The sequence below is a fragment of the Macrobrachium rosenbergii genome, chromosome 5 (genome assembly GCF_040412425.1).
Source record: "Macrobrachium rosenbergii isolate ZJJX-2024 chromosome 5, ASM4041242v1, whole genome shotgun sequence".
Taxonomy (NCBI): domain Eukaryota; kingdom Metazoa; phylum Arthropoda; class Malacostraca; order Decapoda; family Palaemonidae; genus Macrobrachium; species Macrobrachium rosenbergii.
Window position 1 is genome coordinate 24181665 of NC_089745.1, and position 22777 is coordinate 24204441.

Sequence of the window (22777 nt, forward strand, 5' to 3'; positions counted from 1 at the left end):
GAGTGGCACATCAAGGGGCAAAGATTCCTTCAATACCATTCATCGGGCAATGTCTTCATCTGTGAAAATCGAAACTTACCTTATCTGCAACAACCGCATTTCTTATGCATGCAAAAAAAAAAAAAAATATATTGCTCGAGCGTAACTCCTTGTTTCACTCTGAAAATACGGAAATGAATAATAACCTACATTTCTTTTTTTCAGAAACTCCTAATACTTTAATTACGTGTATGTTTATGCATGTTTATATTATATAAAATACACACTATGTATACTGTATATATGTATACACACACACATATATATATACACATACATATATATATATATATATATATATATATATATATATATATATATATATATATATATATATATATACACGAATTATCATCTTCCTTTGGTTCCCTAAGCCGGTACCACCTTTCTCATTAAATTTATGGGCTATTTCGTCATCTTCATCATCATCATTATTGTTGTTGTTATCTTTATACTAGCTAGCCTTATTGCAGTCACGTCAATTTTGAAATATTCTCGTCACAGCACCTTAAGGGCATTTAACACACAAGTCATACACCTTGCTGCATTGCCGTTACAACACCTCGTTAAGCACAAAAAGAAATATTTTCGCAATGTCCGTTGCCTAATCATTTCGGGGATCATAGCGTGAACTCACTGCTGCTTGTCTACATTCTTATTATTTCATAATAATAAATTTCGATTGTTTATTCTAACACTTCCGGTAATCAAGAAGAAATTGTATCACATTCTTTTTTTTTTTCTTTCAGGGTCATAAATAACTAAAGGAATCCTAATGTAGTAAGATCAAAAAAAATAACTAAAGGGGAGCGTCCGAAAGGCTAAATACCGCTGTAACAGTCCTATTTTTAGATCAAAGTGGAGAGGAATTAAAAACAAAAGGATTGCGATCATAATAAATACATTAATGAGAATTAGATCAATTTTTACTTTTTCAATTCTTATCAGCTCATGCTCTATCGATAACATCAACAACATCTATTTGATTTTATAATTCTATCATTCACTGGGTACAGAGAATTTGCAAGAATAAATTCACTAAAGCAACAGCCCGGATAAACAGATGTGTAGAGCTCATGCTGGACTTAACACTGAATTAACCGTGTTACTGTAACTGAATTACTTAAATGTGTCAATAACGCAATAACTTAAATCTCACATTCAAATGTTCATTAATAATGAACTTGGCTTCCATTTCTGAAAACTATGGTTTCGTATGGCGCTGATAAGTTATTCTTACTACAGGGCTTTTTTATGACTGCCCAATTCAAGCCGCTTCACTACATAAAAAAGTGAATAAATGGAATTCCTACCTTGTGTGAGAAAAACAGGTTAAGCAATGTGGGTAACAGAAAAAATTATTGCTTTTCCTCGCTCGAAGTTCTCCGGAATAATCCCCAGACAGTGCTTGACTAACTGGATGGCCGATTTATTTAGCTCAGCATAACAAAGGCAATAACGATAATTAACGCCTACAAGATCTGTAAACATACATACATACATACATACATATATAAATATATATATATATATAAATATATATATATATATATATATATATATATATATATATATATATATATATATAAATGGATGTATGTATGTTTGTGTGTGTATGTGTGTTCCAGCATAACTCTGAAATGCAGTGAGCACTTTCAACCAAACTTTTGTATATATATACAGTACACACATATATATATATATATATATATATATATATATATATATATATATATATATATATATATATATATATATATATATATATATATATATATATATATATATATATATATATATATGACTCACTATCTGGAAAAGAATACTGTCGAGGTAAGATTTCTCTAGCACCAAAGGGCACCAAAGTGGGTGGGGGAGGGAAGGGCTTCTCTGAAACAGGGCTGGTTCTGCCCTTAGACTTAGTATCTAAATAAACTCTATGGGCTTCTCATACCTCATTTCGGTATACATATGACTTACTATCTGCGAAAAGAATACTGTGGGTGTAAGACACATCGGCACAAAGGGGGTGACATGTAAAAATAACTGAAAATGACAGATTTTAGTGTTTAATCCATAGTTTTTGAGGTTGCTGAGATGGACAATGACACTCCTGATGCACTTTAAGTCCAAGTTCAGCCCCGATAGGAAGGAGGGGGTGAGAAGGGGTGAAAAATAAAATGTCAAAAATGACAGATATTAGTGTCTAATCCATAGTTTTTGAGGTCGCTGAGATTAACAGTGACACTCCCGATGCCCTTTAAGTCCAAATTCAGCCGCGATAGGAATGTGGGGTGAGAAGGGGTGAAATATAAAATGTAAAGAATGTTGGGCATTGTAACTGAACCAACTATCTTAACAGGAAAGAGAGAGAGAGAGAGAGATTTATCAACTGTCATTCAGAGTGAGAGAGAGAGATAGATATATATATATATATATTTATATATTGTATTATATTTATCTGGGCATAGCCAGGTTGGTCAGCTATATACACATACATATATATATATATATATATATATATATATATATATATATATATATATATATATATATATATATATATATATATATATATACTGTATATGGTATGTGTGTATACGTGTATGTATGCATGCACAAACTTATACAGTAAAAAAATGACTGTTATAAGAGAATGAGAAGAAAAGACGATTTACAGTAATAAAATACGTTTAGACTACCAGGACGACGGTTTTTTCATTCTGTACACAATGCAAACATGCCACCACCGGTGAGAAAGGATGACCCAAGGCTGGATTATCCGTAGACTATCATATGTCTCCTGGAGCTTGTTGCTTCTGTCCTGAAACTCAACTTAAAACATTCTTAGTCCGGGTACCTTAGAAAAAAAAAAAAAAAAAAAAAAAAAAAAACTGACGAGAGAGACTGCCCCCATTTTGGAATGGCCATGAGTTAATAATCATATCCCGACCCTAGCTTTGTGGTGGGAGTAGAAGTTACAAAAAGAAAAAAGATTATCAGATGGATTTATATTACTTTAAATTTATTTACACACACACAAACACACACACACACACACACACATATATATATATATATATATATATATATATATATATATATATATATATATATATATATATATATATATGTGTGTGTGTGTGTGTGTGTGTGTATACGTATTATACTGTATGAAATGCACTGTTCATCTATAAATTTATATTCTGTTTGTAAAAATGATAATCTATTGTTAGTGAACTCCACATATAGACAACGTTATCCCAGGGCCAGCAGCTCTCACCAATTAAGGAAGGTACTTTGGTCAAACTTTCGGAAGAGTATTGGATCCCTATGGTTGTAACTTACCTTTTAGACTATCTTTTATTACCAGTATTTCTTTTATGGTATGGGTACACTGTTGTATACATCTATATACTATTCATTGATGAACCATTTTTTCCAAATATTGGGAACTTTAAGAGAGCAAGATACTAATCACGGCCACATTCGCTAAATGCTGAATCCCGGGCAAAGTTCGACCACATTTGCATTATATGTACCTACAAGAAGGCTCATTCACAATACATCTCTCTCGTGCGGACCCTCGCTTCTGGAATTCACGGACCCCCTGTTCCGATAGCTCTTCCACGTCATCTCTAATCAGCCCTTCTCTCTTCCTTCCTACTAACAATTCCGAATTATACACACTTGATCATTCTCTTGCTGTTTACACTTTTCACATGGCCTAACCCTCATAAAGGGTTCTGACGAATCTTATCATCTCCTATAACATTAACACATCGTATTTCTTAGGCTCTCAATCTCTCTTCCCCCACATCATGTACCACGCAAGCAATACATCTCAGTAACATCAGCTTTTTGCCTACCATTTGCCTTCAACATTTACAGTTCACGTCCATAAAGGTGAGATGGTTTAACAATCCCTTGCAAATTCCAGCTTTCATCTTTATCGTACTTGCTTCACCCTCTCAATTGCTTTACCATCACCAAATACACATGTCCTCAAATATCTATACACATTAACCAAATGCATTCTTCCACCAAGTACATACACAAGCGCATGTGTGCACGGGGACACACGCACACACAAAAACATACATTTATACATAGATACATACAGTCATATGTAAATGAACACAAACATATATATATATATATATATATATATATATATATATATATATATATATATATATATATATATATATATATATAGTGTGCGCCCGCGTTTATGTGAGTGTGTGAGTAGGAGTCGGTCGCGGATTGAGTGTGTCTAGTTACAGGAAAGTCTCTTGAAATTCGTGTGGGAGAGATAGCAAAACATAATGATGGAAATGACTTCAGATGTATTTCAAATTTACAAATAAATCTGCTATGAATGCGTAATATATGTATGTATGTATGTATGTATGTATGTATGTATGTATGTATATATATATATATATATATATATATATATATATATATATATATATATATAATGTATATATTACAAGAAATAATTGTCATCGTCGATCCGAATCAAAGGTCAATAATATTCGGAGTCAGAATTATGAGACGCATTTGGGTGAAATTTAACAATTTTACCATGGTGTTGACAACATTTTGGCCATAAATTCACCGAACACTGGAAATTTTGTGAGTAGCAAAAACCTTCGCTAAAATTAGTATGTTTGACAATGATCTTATCTACATTTTTGAACAATTCCCGAAAATTTTGCTGGAAATCTGTCACTAAGAACGTCCTGAGTTACTGCGAGACGCATTTCACTACAAGAAATCAGAGGTTCGTGACTGTGTTATTTCACAGAGTTTCCCCAAATTTCCCACGGCTGCGTATCAGCGAAAATTATTACATTTAGGTAGCTGAGATTTTCCTTTTAATAACTTCTCCCAAGGTTATTAAAACCTTGGATTATAAAAAGAGAGCATCTGGTATTGAACTCTCCATTCCAGAGTAAGGTGCTGTGTCTCATTCACGCTGATTGAAAATCTGTAAAGGCTCAGAAAAAATATATAGTGTCATGCATTTGTTCCATTATCTTTTATATCATTCATCTTAACAGTTTTCTATACAGTTAATCGTCCATTCACTGGTTTTTGTTTGTTATTATTCTGCCTTTCATTACCTCGGTATTATTTAGATTTATAAGCTATTCAGTAAGTTAGGTTTTCTTTGAATTCATTTAACACAATATTACCTTCTCTTCCTCAAGAATAATCTACTCTTCAATACCTGAAAAATTCCTCAAACTGATCTCCAGTTCATTATCTTTGTTTCATTTGCCTTTCATTTATTATGTTTCTGTTAGATAAATCTGCCAATGGAAACTTCATTTTCCTTTCTTTATTCTGCCATGTAATAAATATTTTTCATTAATATGTCGTTCCATGGATCGACTTCTTTTCGAACAGAATGCTGTAGATATGATTATCAATCATGAAATGGATTCATTCAAGGTTAAGCGTTGTAATCATGCCAATATAACTCACAAAAAAACGTTAATGATGGCAGCTTTGTGGCCATGCATACTCCGAACTAACTCTGTTGAAGAACGGAAGGTTACATTAAATACGACAGAAATTAAAGAGCAAGAAAAAAAAATTAATGTTTAAACTTCAAATAGACTCTCCAGTTGCATGCAAAAAGATAAGGTGATGGTTCAGTGTTGAAAATGTAACGATGGAAGAATCACTCTGGTTAAATGTACTGGCTTTTATGTTATGAGACAAAAGCCAATTCCAAACCGTAAATCGTATTTAATTCTCGCTTTGGCTGGTCAGTGCAGAATTTCCCGAGGAAGACATAATCCTTGCCCTTCTTCCAAGTCAATCATCGAAATGGGAGATGACATGAAAAATTTCCTTCTTCTACAAGTTCGACTTAGCAAACTCTCATCAATGTCACCATGCATATAAGTCACGAATTACTGACTGTCAGTCAAGGCAACAAGCTTTCTATATTTACTCAGTCCTTGAAACCATTCTGCCATCACCGCCTGTTTCAAATTCTTTTGAATATTTGCTAATATAAGAGTATTAATTTTATGATATCTGAGTTCCCAATTTCGGATCTACATGTCATCGAAATACATTAATCTTAATAAATATAACTATTAATTGAATTTCCCCGTCTGAAATACTTCGAATTCCATTTCAGAGAACTCAATTTGTTCATACAAAGGGATTAATTAATACTATGCAAGACAGAACGTATTCCACGAACTTCAAAGAATCTAATGTAGCCAGCTGATTTCCTCTGCTTGAAACAATACTTTGAACTTTATGTAAACATATTTGTTATGGTAGTCTTGTTCTGCTTACTCCTCATAAAATAACTTCAGACATAAGTCTTCCAATCATCCTTGCAGTGAATAGCAGCCAGAAAATAAAATACCCTGATTCTTTACCAATCCCTCGCTACAATTATACAGGGGGAGCCTTTGTTAACCACAAACACACATGAACACACACTCAAACACATATGTATATGTGTGTATATATATATATATATATGAAAATGTGTGTACTGACTTTATATATAACCGTCTCTTATTTTTACAGTGTATAAATATATATATATATATATATATATATATATATATATATATATATATATATATATATATATATATATATATATATCTATATATATATATATATATTAAAAAGACAACAGAAAAATAGACTCAGATTTTAAAACGAGAAAAAATTTTTGAAAGGAACAATGAATACCAAATAGTGCTGACGGCAAAAGCTGAGTGACATTCAGGGACGTTTTGGTTCCGTTTTGGAAACTCACGAGAGTAGGTATAGAGGTGTTGACGTGGACTGAGTATTTAATTGGGGAACTAGTTGTTTAATAAAAAGAGATTCTAGTATTGACAGTTGGTGGTCATTCGGAGCTTTGCCTATTATTTTATTTCATGGTCTCTTATGCATGAAAATTCTGGCTTGGAAATAAAGTCGAACTTTCTTTATATTTAAACATAGACTGTACTAGTTTCAGTTCGACAGCCGGTAAATATTTTAGTTTAACATCCGAAATTCTATATCTCAATATTTTATTAATAACTGTTTATCTTTTTACAAACATTTGCGCTAAAATTGAATACCAACAGTACCTAAACTACCTTTCTATAGTGTGTGATTTTTAAATGAATCACGTACAAAATGTGATTATAATCACACAGATGTGACCACACACACACACACACACACACATAAGAGACCATGGAAAAATATATATATATATATATATATATATAATAGCTCTCGATTTCAAAATACACACACACACACACAAAACGGACCCTGAACACACACACACACATTTGTATTCATTGTTCCTTTCTGTTATGTTTCTTTTTATACTTTTATAAAATTGCTTTTTCTCGTTTTAAAATCTGAGTATATATATATATATATATATATATATATATATATATATATATATATATATATATATAAATCCAACATGAATATGCTGCCCTTCACTGATAATGCTCTTGAACACACAATACAATGATTACCGCCCCATTCAGCTTAAATGACTCATGGATTAACCCCTAACGCTGAACACTTCCACAACACTAGCCACTTTATATACATCAACAGAGGGCTCACCAGCATCACGTCAAATCTCCCAATAAACAATGCTCCATTCCGTTCTGTTTTCAATGATTCTCTCGTTTCCTGGATATATCAATATCTTTTCTATTTCCGTTCCACTCCATCTACCCACCTCTTTTTAAGTCTTCCTATCCACGTTCCTTCAAACACTTCTGGATAGCGTGCTCTTTATTCCAACCTCCTCCAGTCTCTCCATATGTCCGAACATTCTCAAGGCACTCTGTTACATAGCTTAATCTACATTAACCCATTTGCTAAGCCTTTTCCCGGGTTTCAATCTTTCAGTTCTTCTTACATAACAAATACGATGAAAACATGTCATTAGAGGCAGCTTCTGCCTTCTTTATTTCATTTACACTTAAAATCCACCCATCACTTCTATAAAGAAGAGTTGGTTCAACAATGCTTTAAGCCTTGCCTCCACTCTTTTTATGTTTCCTGCTAAATTTCTTTCTTTGCCTAACCTGTGACTCTTCTCTTTTCCTACCATTTTTTTTTTTAAATGTTCAATTCAAAAATGTCTTTAAGAATCTACTTCAATCATTCTTTCAATGACCATATCAACACACCCTCGTAGCCTTACTCTTACGTTTGCTCGCAACTTTCTCCTCTCGCAAATTCTTTTAAAAGCTTTCACACATCTATGTAGTTTTTTCAATAACACTAATCAGTATTGTACCAACTGCAAAAATATGCGATTCCAGACTCCATTCACGACCCACATCTTATATGGTAGAACAAATTTGCATCTAAATCTACTATCCTTTCTAACTTTCATGTCACTCCATCTGCAAAGAAATAAAACATAAATTTTCTTAAAGGAAATAACTAAACATTAGAAATGAAATTTTTCCTTTTAGCTTTAAATCATGAGTTTTATATGCTTTGAAAGCCATGCATACTTTTTTATGCATTCATTTTAATCTGAACTTACTTGGGCTTAATCACTGCAAGAGGGTATATTTGCAAAGCATTTATGATTTTCCCTGTCACCGTAAGCCCCAAAAAGCTGTACTTATTCAAAATACCATAATTCGAAATTCGAAGCTTTTTTTTTTTTACTTGGAATTATACCTATTATAGGTCTTAACCCTTCTACTTAACAAGCTTTGCCAAATCTACTCATGTTACCCAAAAATTCTTTTCATTCATTTCTATCTTTTTCATTTTTCCTTTCACTAGCAACTTTTCCTTTTCTTCAAAGCTTTCTCTTAAAACCAGAGGCCAGGAACAGACACTATTATCATGTACGACCTAAGTGAGATGACTAACATAATCCCTCCGAAATTTCAATATTTATGATTCTAGTACTTTAGACAGTGCCCTTAAGACTAGAAGTGACTGTGAATTTTATTGTGCATGAGACCGTTTAACCTCGTTACATGATATCATTACTTAATAAAAGCCACGGACTATTAATTCTTTGAAATTAATGAAATCTAAGAAATCCGTCAAGTCATGGCTATATCAGCAGACTTCAATACTATTAACTAGTTATCAGCTAGTATGATTGACAATATTTGGAAACATCATGAGAATCAGAGTTAATTAATATTACTCGTTCCATATCCATACAGATTTCAGGACACTATCCCTTTATATCGTCAAATACTCTTATTCATCAATCAGTAGAAATTGTGCTCTTTTAAAAAATATATAAACTAGAACACGATTTTGAAAATAAGATTCTGATGATGGGCCTTACGTCAATTACTAATATATGCAGTATATGGAACTTCACTGATACCTCCCTCCAAAATTAAATAAAACAAGACTCGACAAATATACGTGAAATTATGTTAGTCATTATGTGAAGTATGTAAAGATTTCGTATACTGTACATACATGCGTACATACATACACACACACACACACACACACACACACACACACACACACACACACATATATATATATATATATATATATATATATATATATATATATATATATATATATATATATATATATATATATATGGCTGGAACCAATATCCTCATTCAGCCAGAAAAAGAAATTGAAATTGGAGCACTTTATGTGGGAGAGACATCCAGTTTCCCATGAGAGATAACAAAACGAAATCTACAAATACAGTGCTAGTAATTAGCCTAATGTAAATGTTATTGATTATTTAAAATATAAATGAAAGCAAGTGTAACTCATTGGCTAGTCACTTCCCACCTCCACGCTGACGAAACAAGTATTTCTTAATGAATACGGGCGAAGGCGATATCTCTACCCAAACATCCTATTCAGTAGCCGGTCAAGGTAAAGTTTTGACTAAGAACTGTCTTCGTCCGAATACAGTAGCAAACTCCCCAAGAATTGCAAAAGGCCCCTTAAAGCATTAGGAAATGCTTCATATGAAGAAACGCCATGAAATGCTCTGTTGCCGGACTAATTCCGCGTGAGAAGATTATACGGTGAGATACTCAAAAGACCCACACAAACTTTGATAACGTGTCATGAGTATCATTTCGGCAAGAAGACAATATTTCTCAAGTAAGTAAACTAGGCGCACGACGTTCTCTTCTTGCGAGAAAGTAATAGAAAATTCAAGAATTCGGCTGTATCGCAATATCTGACCCCTACTGACGACAACTTTCCGGGTTCGTGTTTTTCAATCATTTTTCTGCAAGTGTTCCCAAAAAGAAACGTTACTACACCTGAACAATTACTTTTTACGTGTGCAATACCTACCCAAACTGAAAAGAAAGATAATCATATTCTTAAGAACTTTAGCATGGTAGAGGAAGCTTCTTGATTCATTTTCTGTTACTTGTAGGCTACTTCGTTGCCATGTACGTCCCATCTAAATGAAAATGACATATATATATATATATATATATATATATATATATATATATATATATATATATATATATATATATATATATATATATATATATATATACATACACATTTATATATATATGTATATATATATATATATATATATATATATATATTATATATAATCATATAATATATATATTAATTTAATGGTATATATTATTTTTTTTCTCACTCTAAAACCATTCCGTAAATTTATTGGCATTATTTACAGAGAGTATGTTCTTATTTATATTCTGGATATCTATGATCCTCTCTTTTCCTTCAGGTATACCTCTTAAGACCGATAAAAGGTTATACGCCATTTCTTCCATTTAATATTTATAGCCCCCAGCTTTTTCTTCAACCTCTGGCGATTTCGTCATGACTGAATTGCATTGTTGGGAAATACAAGTTATATTTACATATTATAGACTTTAAAAAAATAAAAGATGACTACATATAAACAGTATTTTCATACTGGTCGCTGCGTTCCACCCTTGATTCGGTCAGTCAAACACGGTCCTCGTCCTCAAACTCCTAAGTCGACGTACGGTGCGTTCTTCGGATCTATCTGTAAAGGAGAGGCGTTGGTAAGCGGGCGTGGGCGTGGTTCTTATGTCTTGGGACTTTGGTTGTTGTTTCAGTCTGGCTGGTGATCCTGTTGTATTATGGTTGAGAGTTGGCCGTTGTTGAGTTACGCTTGGAGCTTCTATTATTTGTGGATGGTGGAAGTGAGGTTTCCTATGGATTCTTTCATGTGTATTTGAAACTTCCATCTCTACACCTTAAAGGTACATCAGAAATAATCAACATTGTCCTTTTCATCCCTCCACTAACTGCTTTTTCCGTTTTGTTTCAAAACTTAGTATGGCTTGGGGTATAGATTAGATGTTCATCATGGCAGAAAAGCACCTAGGGCTTGTAGACTCTTTGGTGAAAAAAAAAAAACAAAAATGGAAGAAAAACCTCTTCTTAGGATGCAAGTGATAACTTGAGACATTAAAATATACTTACTATGAAAATTATTCACGTCTACTTTTCCAAATGAATCAAAATACACGTGAAAATACAATTTGTCATCTATGTTACTTTAAAAAAAAGGCCTACTTTTACTTAGCCTACAGATTAAGGACATTAAATCATCTCAAACGTTGAGGAAGCCAGTCATTTTCGATACCCATAAATATTAATTAAATAATATAAAAAGTTAAAAATATATTATGTAGCTACAAGACCGTGTAAATAAATATCGGACATGATTATTTCTCTCTCTCTCTCTCTCTCTCTCTGTTTCTAATGTCACCCTGTATGCCACCGTTAAACTTCTCATTACCAGAATTATGGCCCTCGGCCTCAGTGCATTAAAACAACCTAGCTTTAATTACAACCCCCGAGGATATATACTTAATACTCTTTGCCCACCTGATAGATAATCACCTGTGAGTGTACAAACTAAATAGTCAATAGTGTGCAGTGCTTTTATGAGCTAAGAATATCACAGCAGTGATGAGTGGAACAACCGAGATGAAATTAAAATAGAGTAGAAAGTAGATCGAATAATTTACAGCTCATTTAAGTCTCTTCCGAGCTCGTTCATATCTGGGTAGGCAAGTCTGCGATAAACACTGTTGGCGCTCATTATATGCATATTGTTCCTCTTCTGTTTCTTTCATTTATGCATACAGGAAGGTGGATGTGTTTGTGTCGTCGTCGTTGAAGTTGTAGCTGTCATGCAGTGGTGTCGCGCATGTCGTGCAACTGTTGTGATGGTTTCGTGAATATTTGTGCGCAACGAGTTGTAGAATATGCCTGCGGTTATGGAAAACACTCACTTTGTGGTAAGAATCCCTATGACATAACCGACGTAAACATGAACTGATCTTCTGGTAGTTAGTGTCTACTGACAAATTTTGCAACAAATCACATTTTTATTATAAGTCAATCGCCCTGTTGTCGTTAATATCCATGATTCAATTTCCATTTAGCATTGATTTCAAATGACTTTCTGTTATATTTAACGCTGCTGTTCAAGGGATATTCAAGTAATTTTGTATCCAATTTATTCATTTTCTAATTATATATCATTATCCATGGAAAGAGATATCATTGACACGTAGAACTGCCAAGAACCTTGTAGGAGAAAGTAAAATATTGCTTCCATAAAGCAACATGCAGTTATTTATGATAAATATGACTTGTTTATTTATGATAATTACGTTTTTGGGAAATATAGGATGAAATTTACACAGTCCACGCTCTACACAAAAACAAAGTTCTAAGAATATCTGCATCTGTCATGAGTAAAAAGCATTTTCCTAAAAATAAAATCTACCTACGTATGAAGTGAAAGTGGAAGTTTATTGTCATTAAATTTACTTTCGAAAAATATAATAATAAAAAGGTTCGTAGTTCAAGCATTTGACCGCGAACTGCTAGCGGCGAGGATTATTAGAAGCAATAGTCTGCAATTCTATAAAACCCAACATACTCTTACTTGAAGCATAAAAATTCCGTGAGCTCTTCTGATCAGTTTCCACAGAGAATGAGCGAAGCTCTTCATTCATTCTTAACTACGTCTTTTGCAGCGAATGTTACCAGACTTAGCCATAGAAAGACATGCAGGAACTCGCTTGCCAGCGAGAATTTCTATACATTCATAATCGGCACACGATGTTCGATAACTTCAAGACATTTATTTAAGTACTATATATAGTTTTTGAAGAAGTTAAATGGACACTGAATCGGAAACAGAGAGCACTCCTTCGGAGGGTGTTCTAAGCCCTTCTGGAATGCTTTACCTAATATTGTTATTGTTTAAGGAGTGCAAGAAATGACATTCTTTTATCTAGTCAGCCTAAAACCAATGAAAATCTGCTATTCTTTGCGTTCCAAGAGTCCATTTGAAGCCCCTAATAGCTGCATGGGGTAAGATTCTCAGATTCATACTATTGCAGTTAAACGTTCTCTAAACCGCAGTTCTCCTCGATCAGTGGTGTAAAGCAATATTTTAGGCGTAGTCCGTACTTACTGGGATACACAAACACACACACACACACACACAAAAAGGAGAGAGAAAGGAAAAGTCAGACACTGTCCACACCTACATCTTTAAAAAAGAAGGTCAATACTTTCTGGAATCATGCCTTCAACGGGCAGAAGAAGCCTTTTGTATATATATATATATATATATATATATATATATATATATTTATATATATATATATATATATATATATATATATATATATATATATATATATATATATATATATATACATACATATATACATATATATATATATTCATACCGATTTTTTTACAAATGGTTCAGTGGATTAACTGTAGATGATATTTTAAATATAATGATTAATATACTAGTATTACGGAAATAAATAGTATTGACATGGGACAGTGTAATATTCGTATGTTATAAAATATTGTCTACTAATATCTAGAGTTCCAAGAGTAAAATAAAATCTCAATGATACTAAAACGTATTACTAATTAAGTTTATTAATACGGAATAAATATTCCATTTCTATTTTGTTTGAGCAGTTAATTAAACAAATATACATTAATACAATATATACATAAATATTTTTTCAAATATTCACACACACACACACACACACACACATATATATATATATATATATATATATATATATATATATATATATATATATATATATATATATATATATATTATACATATATATATATGTGTTATACAATATATATGTGTGTGTGCGCGTGAGTATGTGAAGCAGTGATCTCTTAAGTTCTCGTTTTCATCACAATTTTTAGGTATGCTTGAATCAAAACTGAAGGTCGAATGCCAAAGCCCCAGCAGATCATACATACGTACATACATGCATACATATATTATATACACACACACACACACATATATATATATATATATATATATATATATATATATATATATATATATATATATATATATATATATATATATATATATATATATAAACAATAGTAATAGTCATGATTTCATTGGATGTACTGATACCAATACCACTACAAGCTTTGAATTCGACAGAAAAATAAATGAATAGGAACCTTCCTTCCAGAATGGGGTTTGAAGCCATGCAAGATTGTCCAATATGGCACTACCGTGCGTGGGTTCGAAACCTTCTGCAGAGATAAAAGACTTCTTTTATTTTCATCTGGATTCAAGTCTTGTAGTGTCTCCAAAGTGTCAGTTAAATGAGAAGTTAATAGTTCGCTGTGATTATCAATGATGCACCGTATATGCGGCGAGATTGACCAGTGTGTATGATGTACATAATTATATGTGCTATGCACATAATTATATATGATATACATAAAACACACACACAAACACACATGCACACACACACATTAGGTAAGTGAAAACTAGATCTCTGAGGATAGAGCTGTGAAAAGAGACTTTGTAGGTAGCGTGACCTAGACGTTTCATCTTTCATCCGACTCGTGGGCTCTGAAATATTTATAACTGGAAGTACGTACACTAATTTCCATTAGCTCTGCTGACAAACAAGACACTGTTATTAACTTGAAGCTTGACTGAGACTGACTTTTTACCTATAAAGTTGAAACCTGCTGAAATTAATCATAAAGGAATTCCCCTAATAACTTTCCAACGTGATAAATTTACCATAAATAATAATGTACCTTTCACGAAACAGACAAACAGATTCCCTTCCCTGTCTCTTATGGGCCAGATGGTTTGGATGGGAGCAAATTACCACCTCAGTATCCATTGTCACAATTCAGTCATCAGAAGGAGGTTACTATATGTTTATGGAGTTCTTGTTTAACACTAATGGTGGGTGTAAGCAAACACCAATATAAAGTAGGTTCTTAGAGTGTAATCTGGAGGAATTATACAGAACGAGCAAAGGACACAAATTAGATGTAACCGTCGGGACGATCTCTGGTTGTCTGACTGAATGACAGTCCTGGAAGCAACAGTATTGACAAAATGGTGAAATATTATTGCCATGACACACATAGATTGAGGAGGCATTAGTTGCACTTAAACATGCAAATATTATTATTATTATATTAAAGCAGGTATATTAACGGTATATGAACAAGAATAAATATTCAATATAAGGGTACAAGAGTATAAATGAAATGAACAAAAATTGGAACATAAGAAAAGTCTTTCTTGTACATCAAATATACCACGGTATCTTTCATATAAGACCAGTTACCTCAGCATATATTGTTAAGTTTCACCACAATCCGTTCTCTTATTCTTTAAATAAACGCAGACGATATAAAGGTGAAATCAGTTTCCTTTTCTACTTCACTGGCGGAGGTAATTTCATGTATTTTTGATGTACGAATAAATATTACACTTTATAATTTTGGCCAGAAGTTTTAGCCATGATTTCTAGAACAGGGAAACCTGTTATTTCTTCTGACCTGTTTTCGTTAAGCAACTTTATATAAAATTTTATGGCTCTTTGTATATCTTTCCGTTGACTTTGTTCTAGTATAGGCTGCGTTAAAGGTCAACTCACGCTCTGACTCCGTTACTGATTAGGTGGATGTTTTCAATTGATTTTGTTTTGCAGCTGGTACAGCAATGGCTAATGTTACAATTACTGTACACACACACACACACACATATATATATATATATATATATATATATATATATATATATATATATATATATATATATATATATATATATATATATATATATATATATATATATATATATATATATATATATATATATATATATATGTATGTATATAAAATATATATATATATATATATATATATATATATATATATATATATATATATATATATATATATATATATATACACATATATATGTGTGTATTTTCCAGCAAGATGGTGCACCACCACATTAGGGTCTGGATGTTCGTGGGTTCCTAAATAAACATTTCCAGCCCGGTGGATTGGAAGGGATGGCCCAATTCCCTGGCCATCTCGTTCACCAGATATCACTCCCCTGGACTCCTTTCTATGGGGTTATGTTAAAGACATCGTGTATCGAACAAAGATACGGGCCATCACTGATCTCAAGCAAAAGATCACTAATGCCACTGCCACCACTGATGAGGCTATGCTACAGCGAATATGGCAAGAAATCGAGTACCGTCTTGGTGTGCTTCATAAAACTAATGGTGCCCATATAGAGGTGTATTAAATGAGGCAAAAAACTTCAATATCTATTCCTCATTTCGTACTAATTTCCACATATTTCTCTGTTCATTTGTAAAGAGACTTTTGGACACCCTGACACCCTGTATTTATATATATATATATATATATATATATATATATATATATATATATATATATATATATATATATATATACATATATATATACATACACACACACACACACACACACACACACACACACATATATATATATATATATATATATATATATATATATATATATATATATATATATATATATATATATAATGGAAAGATTTAATGAGGTATAGTTGTGAAACTTAGCAACTGCTTCGAAGGGAAGTCAAATTACCAAAGATAAGCGTTTGTTTTTACGACTGTCATTTCTAACTAACATTCCAGGAGCAAATAAAGAACACGTACCAATTAATGCCCTAGCACTAATGAACTGACGCTCCAATTATTTCAAATACTTTTCTGTGCAGAATTAATTTTAATGACCGGAATTATTATTTTTGATAAATCGACAAACTAGTTATTAGCTTCAACGTATTAGTTACACCTAATGGCCAGAAATAAACACTACGTCATTCTTAAAGTCACAAACCTCTGTCATTTTTATTCACTTTGTACATAAGTTTTTATGAAATGTGACATTGTAACCTAGACTGACTTTATGTATAATTAAAGAAGAAAAAAGAACAAATGCAAAAGACTGATCAGTTACCAAAGCCCCATTGCTATTATTTCCCGAAGTTTACATCCATTTATGGATTAATTTTCTTTTTGATCCATCAGGACTGTGCTAGAAACCATTTTCGATAAATCTATTCAAATTGTAACTGGGAATCCAGTAGAGTTAGAAATTTTAACTTTCTATAAGATCAGTGAGAATTAAAGCTTTACTGAAAATTCCACCGGAAAGAAGCAAGTACTCGATGGCCTGTTAACTTACAAAGCAGATTACTAAAAAATCTAATGACCATATACCAAAATAGAAGGTTACCAAAACAAATTTCTTTTCAAAAGCATATGGATCGGAAACTGAACTACACTTGGTCGGAGGTTAACTTTTAAATAAGCAACTGCTAATTAATTATAATGGTCAAACCACTCTTGAGGATGCTGTGACGTCATTACACGCACTTGTTTTAACGGATGCATGCAAGACTATGAACTTTAATTTAAAAGAGTACGTCTCTCGTCACTAGCGTTGCCAGGGGCGATTCAGAGTGAAATTTCCTAATTTATTTTTTGGGGGAGGGTTTCATAATTATCAATCTGATTCTTGATGAGAGATAGAGAGAATCATGCTCTTCTATTCTGCAAAGATGTAGGAGAAAGTTTTAATAGAAAATCGATTGGAGAAGTGTTGAAAAGTTCATCTTTCATTGTTGCCAAAAACATTATTCTTATAACTAATGGTAATCTGGAACTGGGAGTGCCACAGAAATATTGTCTAAAAATCGATAGGGAGTTTCCTAGTTTCAAACAAAACCGGAGAATGTAAATTAGGACTACTAGCGGGGTATTACATAAAAAAAAAGGTCAAAAACTTCTCTTCCGTAAGACTTCCGCTGCAAATGTAGTTACTGTGATACTGATATGATGTATGAATTATAACTTTATTTCTTTACATAGGTGACTACATTTTTTTGCAGAATATCTTTCTGAGAGTCTTCAGACTAGTATGCTGGTATTTTTTTTTTTTTTTTTTGAGTTGCGGCTGTTAGACCGGCACCGCCATCGGCATAAAATCAATATTCTCCTGATTGACTACGACGGGAATCGAGCGAATCTGAAGATAATGGATGTCAGAATTATGCGATTATCCCACCCGATAATATTACGGGATCAAATGGAAAATGGGTCACACTAAAATGTGGACTATAGCGAACTGAGGAAAACTGGCTAAAATATTTATAAAATTTAATAAAAAAAAAATATAGAAAGATGGCAGCATATTAGTCTAGATGCAATCTGTAAAATACTCTGTAAATAAATATGGCGGCATAAGTAAACAAATACCAGTAACAATCTACGCTCCTTACCAATACCTCGGTTTTTAACACAAATACAAACAAATAGATGACTCCGACATACCGTAGTCTGTCTTTCTCTCTGTTTGCCTTATTTCTGGTAAGTATTTTGTGGTTCATAAAATCATGACATATAAACAAAAATACTAAATCTTGAATCAATTTTCTACACGAAAATAGACACTTTCCACCAAGTGAAGAAACGATACCGGATAGTGTAATAGGCATCTTAAATTTTATAGAAAATATAGGTTATGAAATTTTACCTGTACACTGACTAATATTTTTTCTATTTGAACCTTTACTTCTGTTTCAGACGGCGCATTTTTTAAAGCATTATGTCAGGGTCCACATTATCAATGCATGAACAGTGATAAATATAGACAGTAATAATTTCGAAACAAAATTATTTCAAATATTTAGCCGACACTGATGTAAGAGAGCAAGTTATCATCTGATACACGTAGCTCTCTGTGTTAAAAGTAAACAATGAAACGCTAATAATAATAATAATAATAATAATAATAATAATAATAATAATAATAATAATAATAATAATAATAATAATAATAATAATAATAATCCAAAGTGAGATTGTGCGGTTTTATTTTTCAAAATTGCCGGGAAAATGTAAATTAGGATTGTCAGAGTAAAGAATAATATGGAAACTGGCAAACTAGAACCTTACCTTACTTTTCTGGAGGAAAATAAATCTTGTTGCATCAGTCTCCAAATAAGCAGCTTGACGGCACAATTCACTGACAGCCTGCAAAGAGACGAGGCCGCATTAATTGCAGCCTTTATAGCTGGAAAAAAAAACCTAATTACGCGCCTATTTCCTGCATAAATGTTAGGAGAACTTTCACTCTGTCTGGAGGAATGCTTTTGGAAGAGGCTTCTTGGGACTTTTCCTACCTGAGCAGAAGGCTCAAGGTGATGAAGACGACTAAAGGTCAAAGGTCGTTTATTTTGCTCTCAGGTTATGCATGCTTGGAAAGGAAGAAGACTCTAGCGATACATCATTGTCTGAGCAATGGAAAAAGAGGAAGAACAAGAAGAGAAGAGAGAGAGAGAGAGAGAGAGAGAGAGAGAGAGAGAGAGAGAGAGAGAGAGAGAGAGAGAGAGAGAGAGAGCGCTTTGTAGAAGAAAATTTTTATACCCAGTGATGTTATCATACATATCCTAATCGTCTGACTGTATAACTTCATGTGCGTGAGCTGACACATTATACTTTATATATATATATATATATATATATATATATATATATATATATATATATATATATATATATATATATATATATATATATATATAAGAAACGGGGTTTAGGTCCTACACCCCGTTTCTTATTTCTCACCTGTGGTAATGTGTGATAAATGAATTATGTACAAAAGTGATAATATATGTGTGTGTGTATGCATATTAAAAACGCAGCCAATTTATTAGTGACAGAAGTTCCTAAATTATGTTATGGAAGAGGACAGAACGAACTTAAAGGATGATGAATGTCCAGAATATAAACCGAAGTTTGAACGGTTAGACGGACTCCAGATGTTGCGATAATAATCGTATAAAACAAAGACCTTCGTACACAACGACAACTGTTACAGAAGTGTGAAATTCTGGCTTGCCAATGTACGTGTGCATAGGAATGTTCAGTTTACATATATATATATATATATATATATATATATATATATATATATATATATATATATATATATATATATATATATAAATACACATACACATACACACACACACACACACATATATATATATATATATATATATGTGTGTGTGTGTGTGTGTGTGTGTGTGTGTGTGTGTGTGTGTGAGATCAAGGGCAGATGGAGAGGCACACGAACAATCAACAGCTTTTATTGTGGCCGACGGCGTTTCGCAATAATCCATTACATTTTCAAGGCTGCAATGACACATATAATTTTCTTTAGTAAAAAAGGGAAGCCACTACATAAAATTATAAAGATAAAATTTATAAAATAAAAAATAAAAATACATTTCTTAAAATATCTTAAAACAAACCTACCCAGTACATGGCTAAAAAGTGACTAAACATAAAGCGGTAAAATTAGTCGAAAATAAACAGAACTGCAGAGAAATTACAAAATAAAGTTGTGGAAGACGTTTGGGCATTTAACGAGGGAACGAATGCTTTAATGAAAATTGACTCTAAAGTCGTAAGCTCGTAATCGTATTGGGCTGAGGATATTGTTTCAAAGTTTCTCATATCAATGTGCGTTTTGCAGATTGCAGAGTGATTTCTTATATCTGATATTTCAGGCCTGGACAATTTGCATCCCGTCCTATAACTGACGCCCTGAAGACTACTGACACGGACTTTTAGTAGCCGTCTCGTACATCCAACGTAGGTTCCCAGCTGGCACTTGGGACAAGTATATTTATAAATGATGTTAGATGTTAGAGACAGGTACAGTCTATCCTCAGATCTGAAAAGACACCCGAGCGTTAGAGGGTTTTTCGGAATAAGTTTAATATTCACAACGGAAATTTTTTGCTAATGATCTTTATAACTTTTTTGCGGAAATCATCGTTGAAAAGGAAGGGAAATGTAGCGTAGATTTCTAGTTTGGGAACATCATAAATGACACGTGGCTCACTAAAATTCATATCCAACAACTTTCTCAAAATTCTGCAAAAATGTTTTAGAGGAAAACAGTTATTTATAAAAAAAAAACCTGTCAGGAACTCAATTTCGTTGTGGAAGCCTTGCCAAGACGAAGTCAGAGTAAGGGCCCTGTGAAGGAGTGTAAAAATAGCATTTAATTTAAAATTAAAATGACAAGCACTGTAAAAATTAGTACCCAACCCAGTAAAGGTGGTCTTTCTGTATATACTGGAATGGAAACCCTCCGAGCCCCCTTGAAAAACGTAGGTCCAGGAAAGGGAGGATTTGCATATTACCTTCTCCATAGTAAACTTAATATTGGAGTGCTGGGCATCAATAAAATTTAAAAACAGATGAGACTGAAATTCATGTCTAAAAAGAACGAATGTGTCATCCACATAACATCGATAAAATAGGGGCAAAGATTCGGGGGCCAAGTACCTTCCAACGACTCCATTCGATTTGTCATGATTTATATATATATATATATATATATATATATATATATATATATATATATATATATATATATATATATATATATATATATATATATGTATATATATACATATAGTATATATAATATATATATATGTATATATATATATGTCACTTCATTAAATGTGAAAATTTGTAACGTTGTATAGGGCCAATGAAAAATATGATTATTTATAAGGTCTCATCAGCCCACAAGTTGAATACTACCGCATGGGGCAGCATCACCTACCTTTTATTCTAAAACAGTCAGATAGTATTTATTACTATAAGGGACACTTTTTCATACACCCTTTAAATTTATTTATATATGATAATTTTTTTGAAAGGCATTCACAACAGTAACGCTGATTAATTTATTATTTACTGCGTCAGATGCAATCCGGTTCCCACATGAAAAAGAAGACATTTCCTGCAAAAGCAGACAAGCCCTCTTTTTCAATATTTCTTCCAGAAATGCGCAACTACTCATGCAGCTTTTGGTATAATCTGTGAAAAAAGGGGTGATACTATCGTTCAGGCCTAAATGTGATATGGCTGGCTGAATATCGCTGCCTAACGAAATTTCATCCGTTTAAACTATTAGTTATATGTAACACAAGAAATTGTACACTTTACTGTATACGAATTCATGTTTCATATATTTAAAACGTTTATTGGTACTTGTTAGTTACTAACAATAACAGATACAACTACAGAACATATGTGTGTGAAGTGATGCTTTCTGCATTCAATAAATGAAAGAGACATCATCAGAGCTTTTTAAATAAACATTGGAAAAAAAACAAGCACTTACTCAAAACACACACACACACACACACACACACACATATATATATATATATATATATATATATATATATATATATATATATATA

At 32.5% G+C, this 22777-nt stretch overlaps 1 protein-coding gene across 1 annotated transcript in view; it reads right to left on the minus strand.

Moving 5' to 3' along the window:
* The window catches only part of LOC136838899 (WAG22 antigen-like), a 342430-nt gene that overhangs the window by 36130 nt on the left and 283523 nt on the right, over positions 1–22777 (minus strand). The window contains exon 3 of the mRNA XM_067104592.1: positions 19440–19517. Within this exon, the coding sequence (XP_066960693.1) occupies positions 19440–19517 (78 nt within the window). The remainder of the gene's footprint in view (positions 1–19439; positions 19518–22777) is intronic.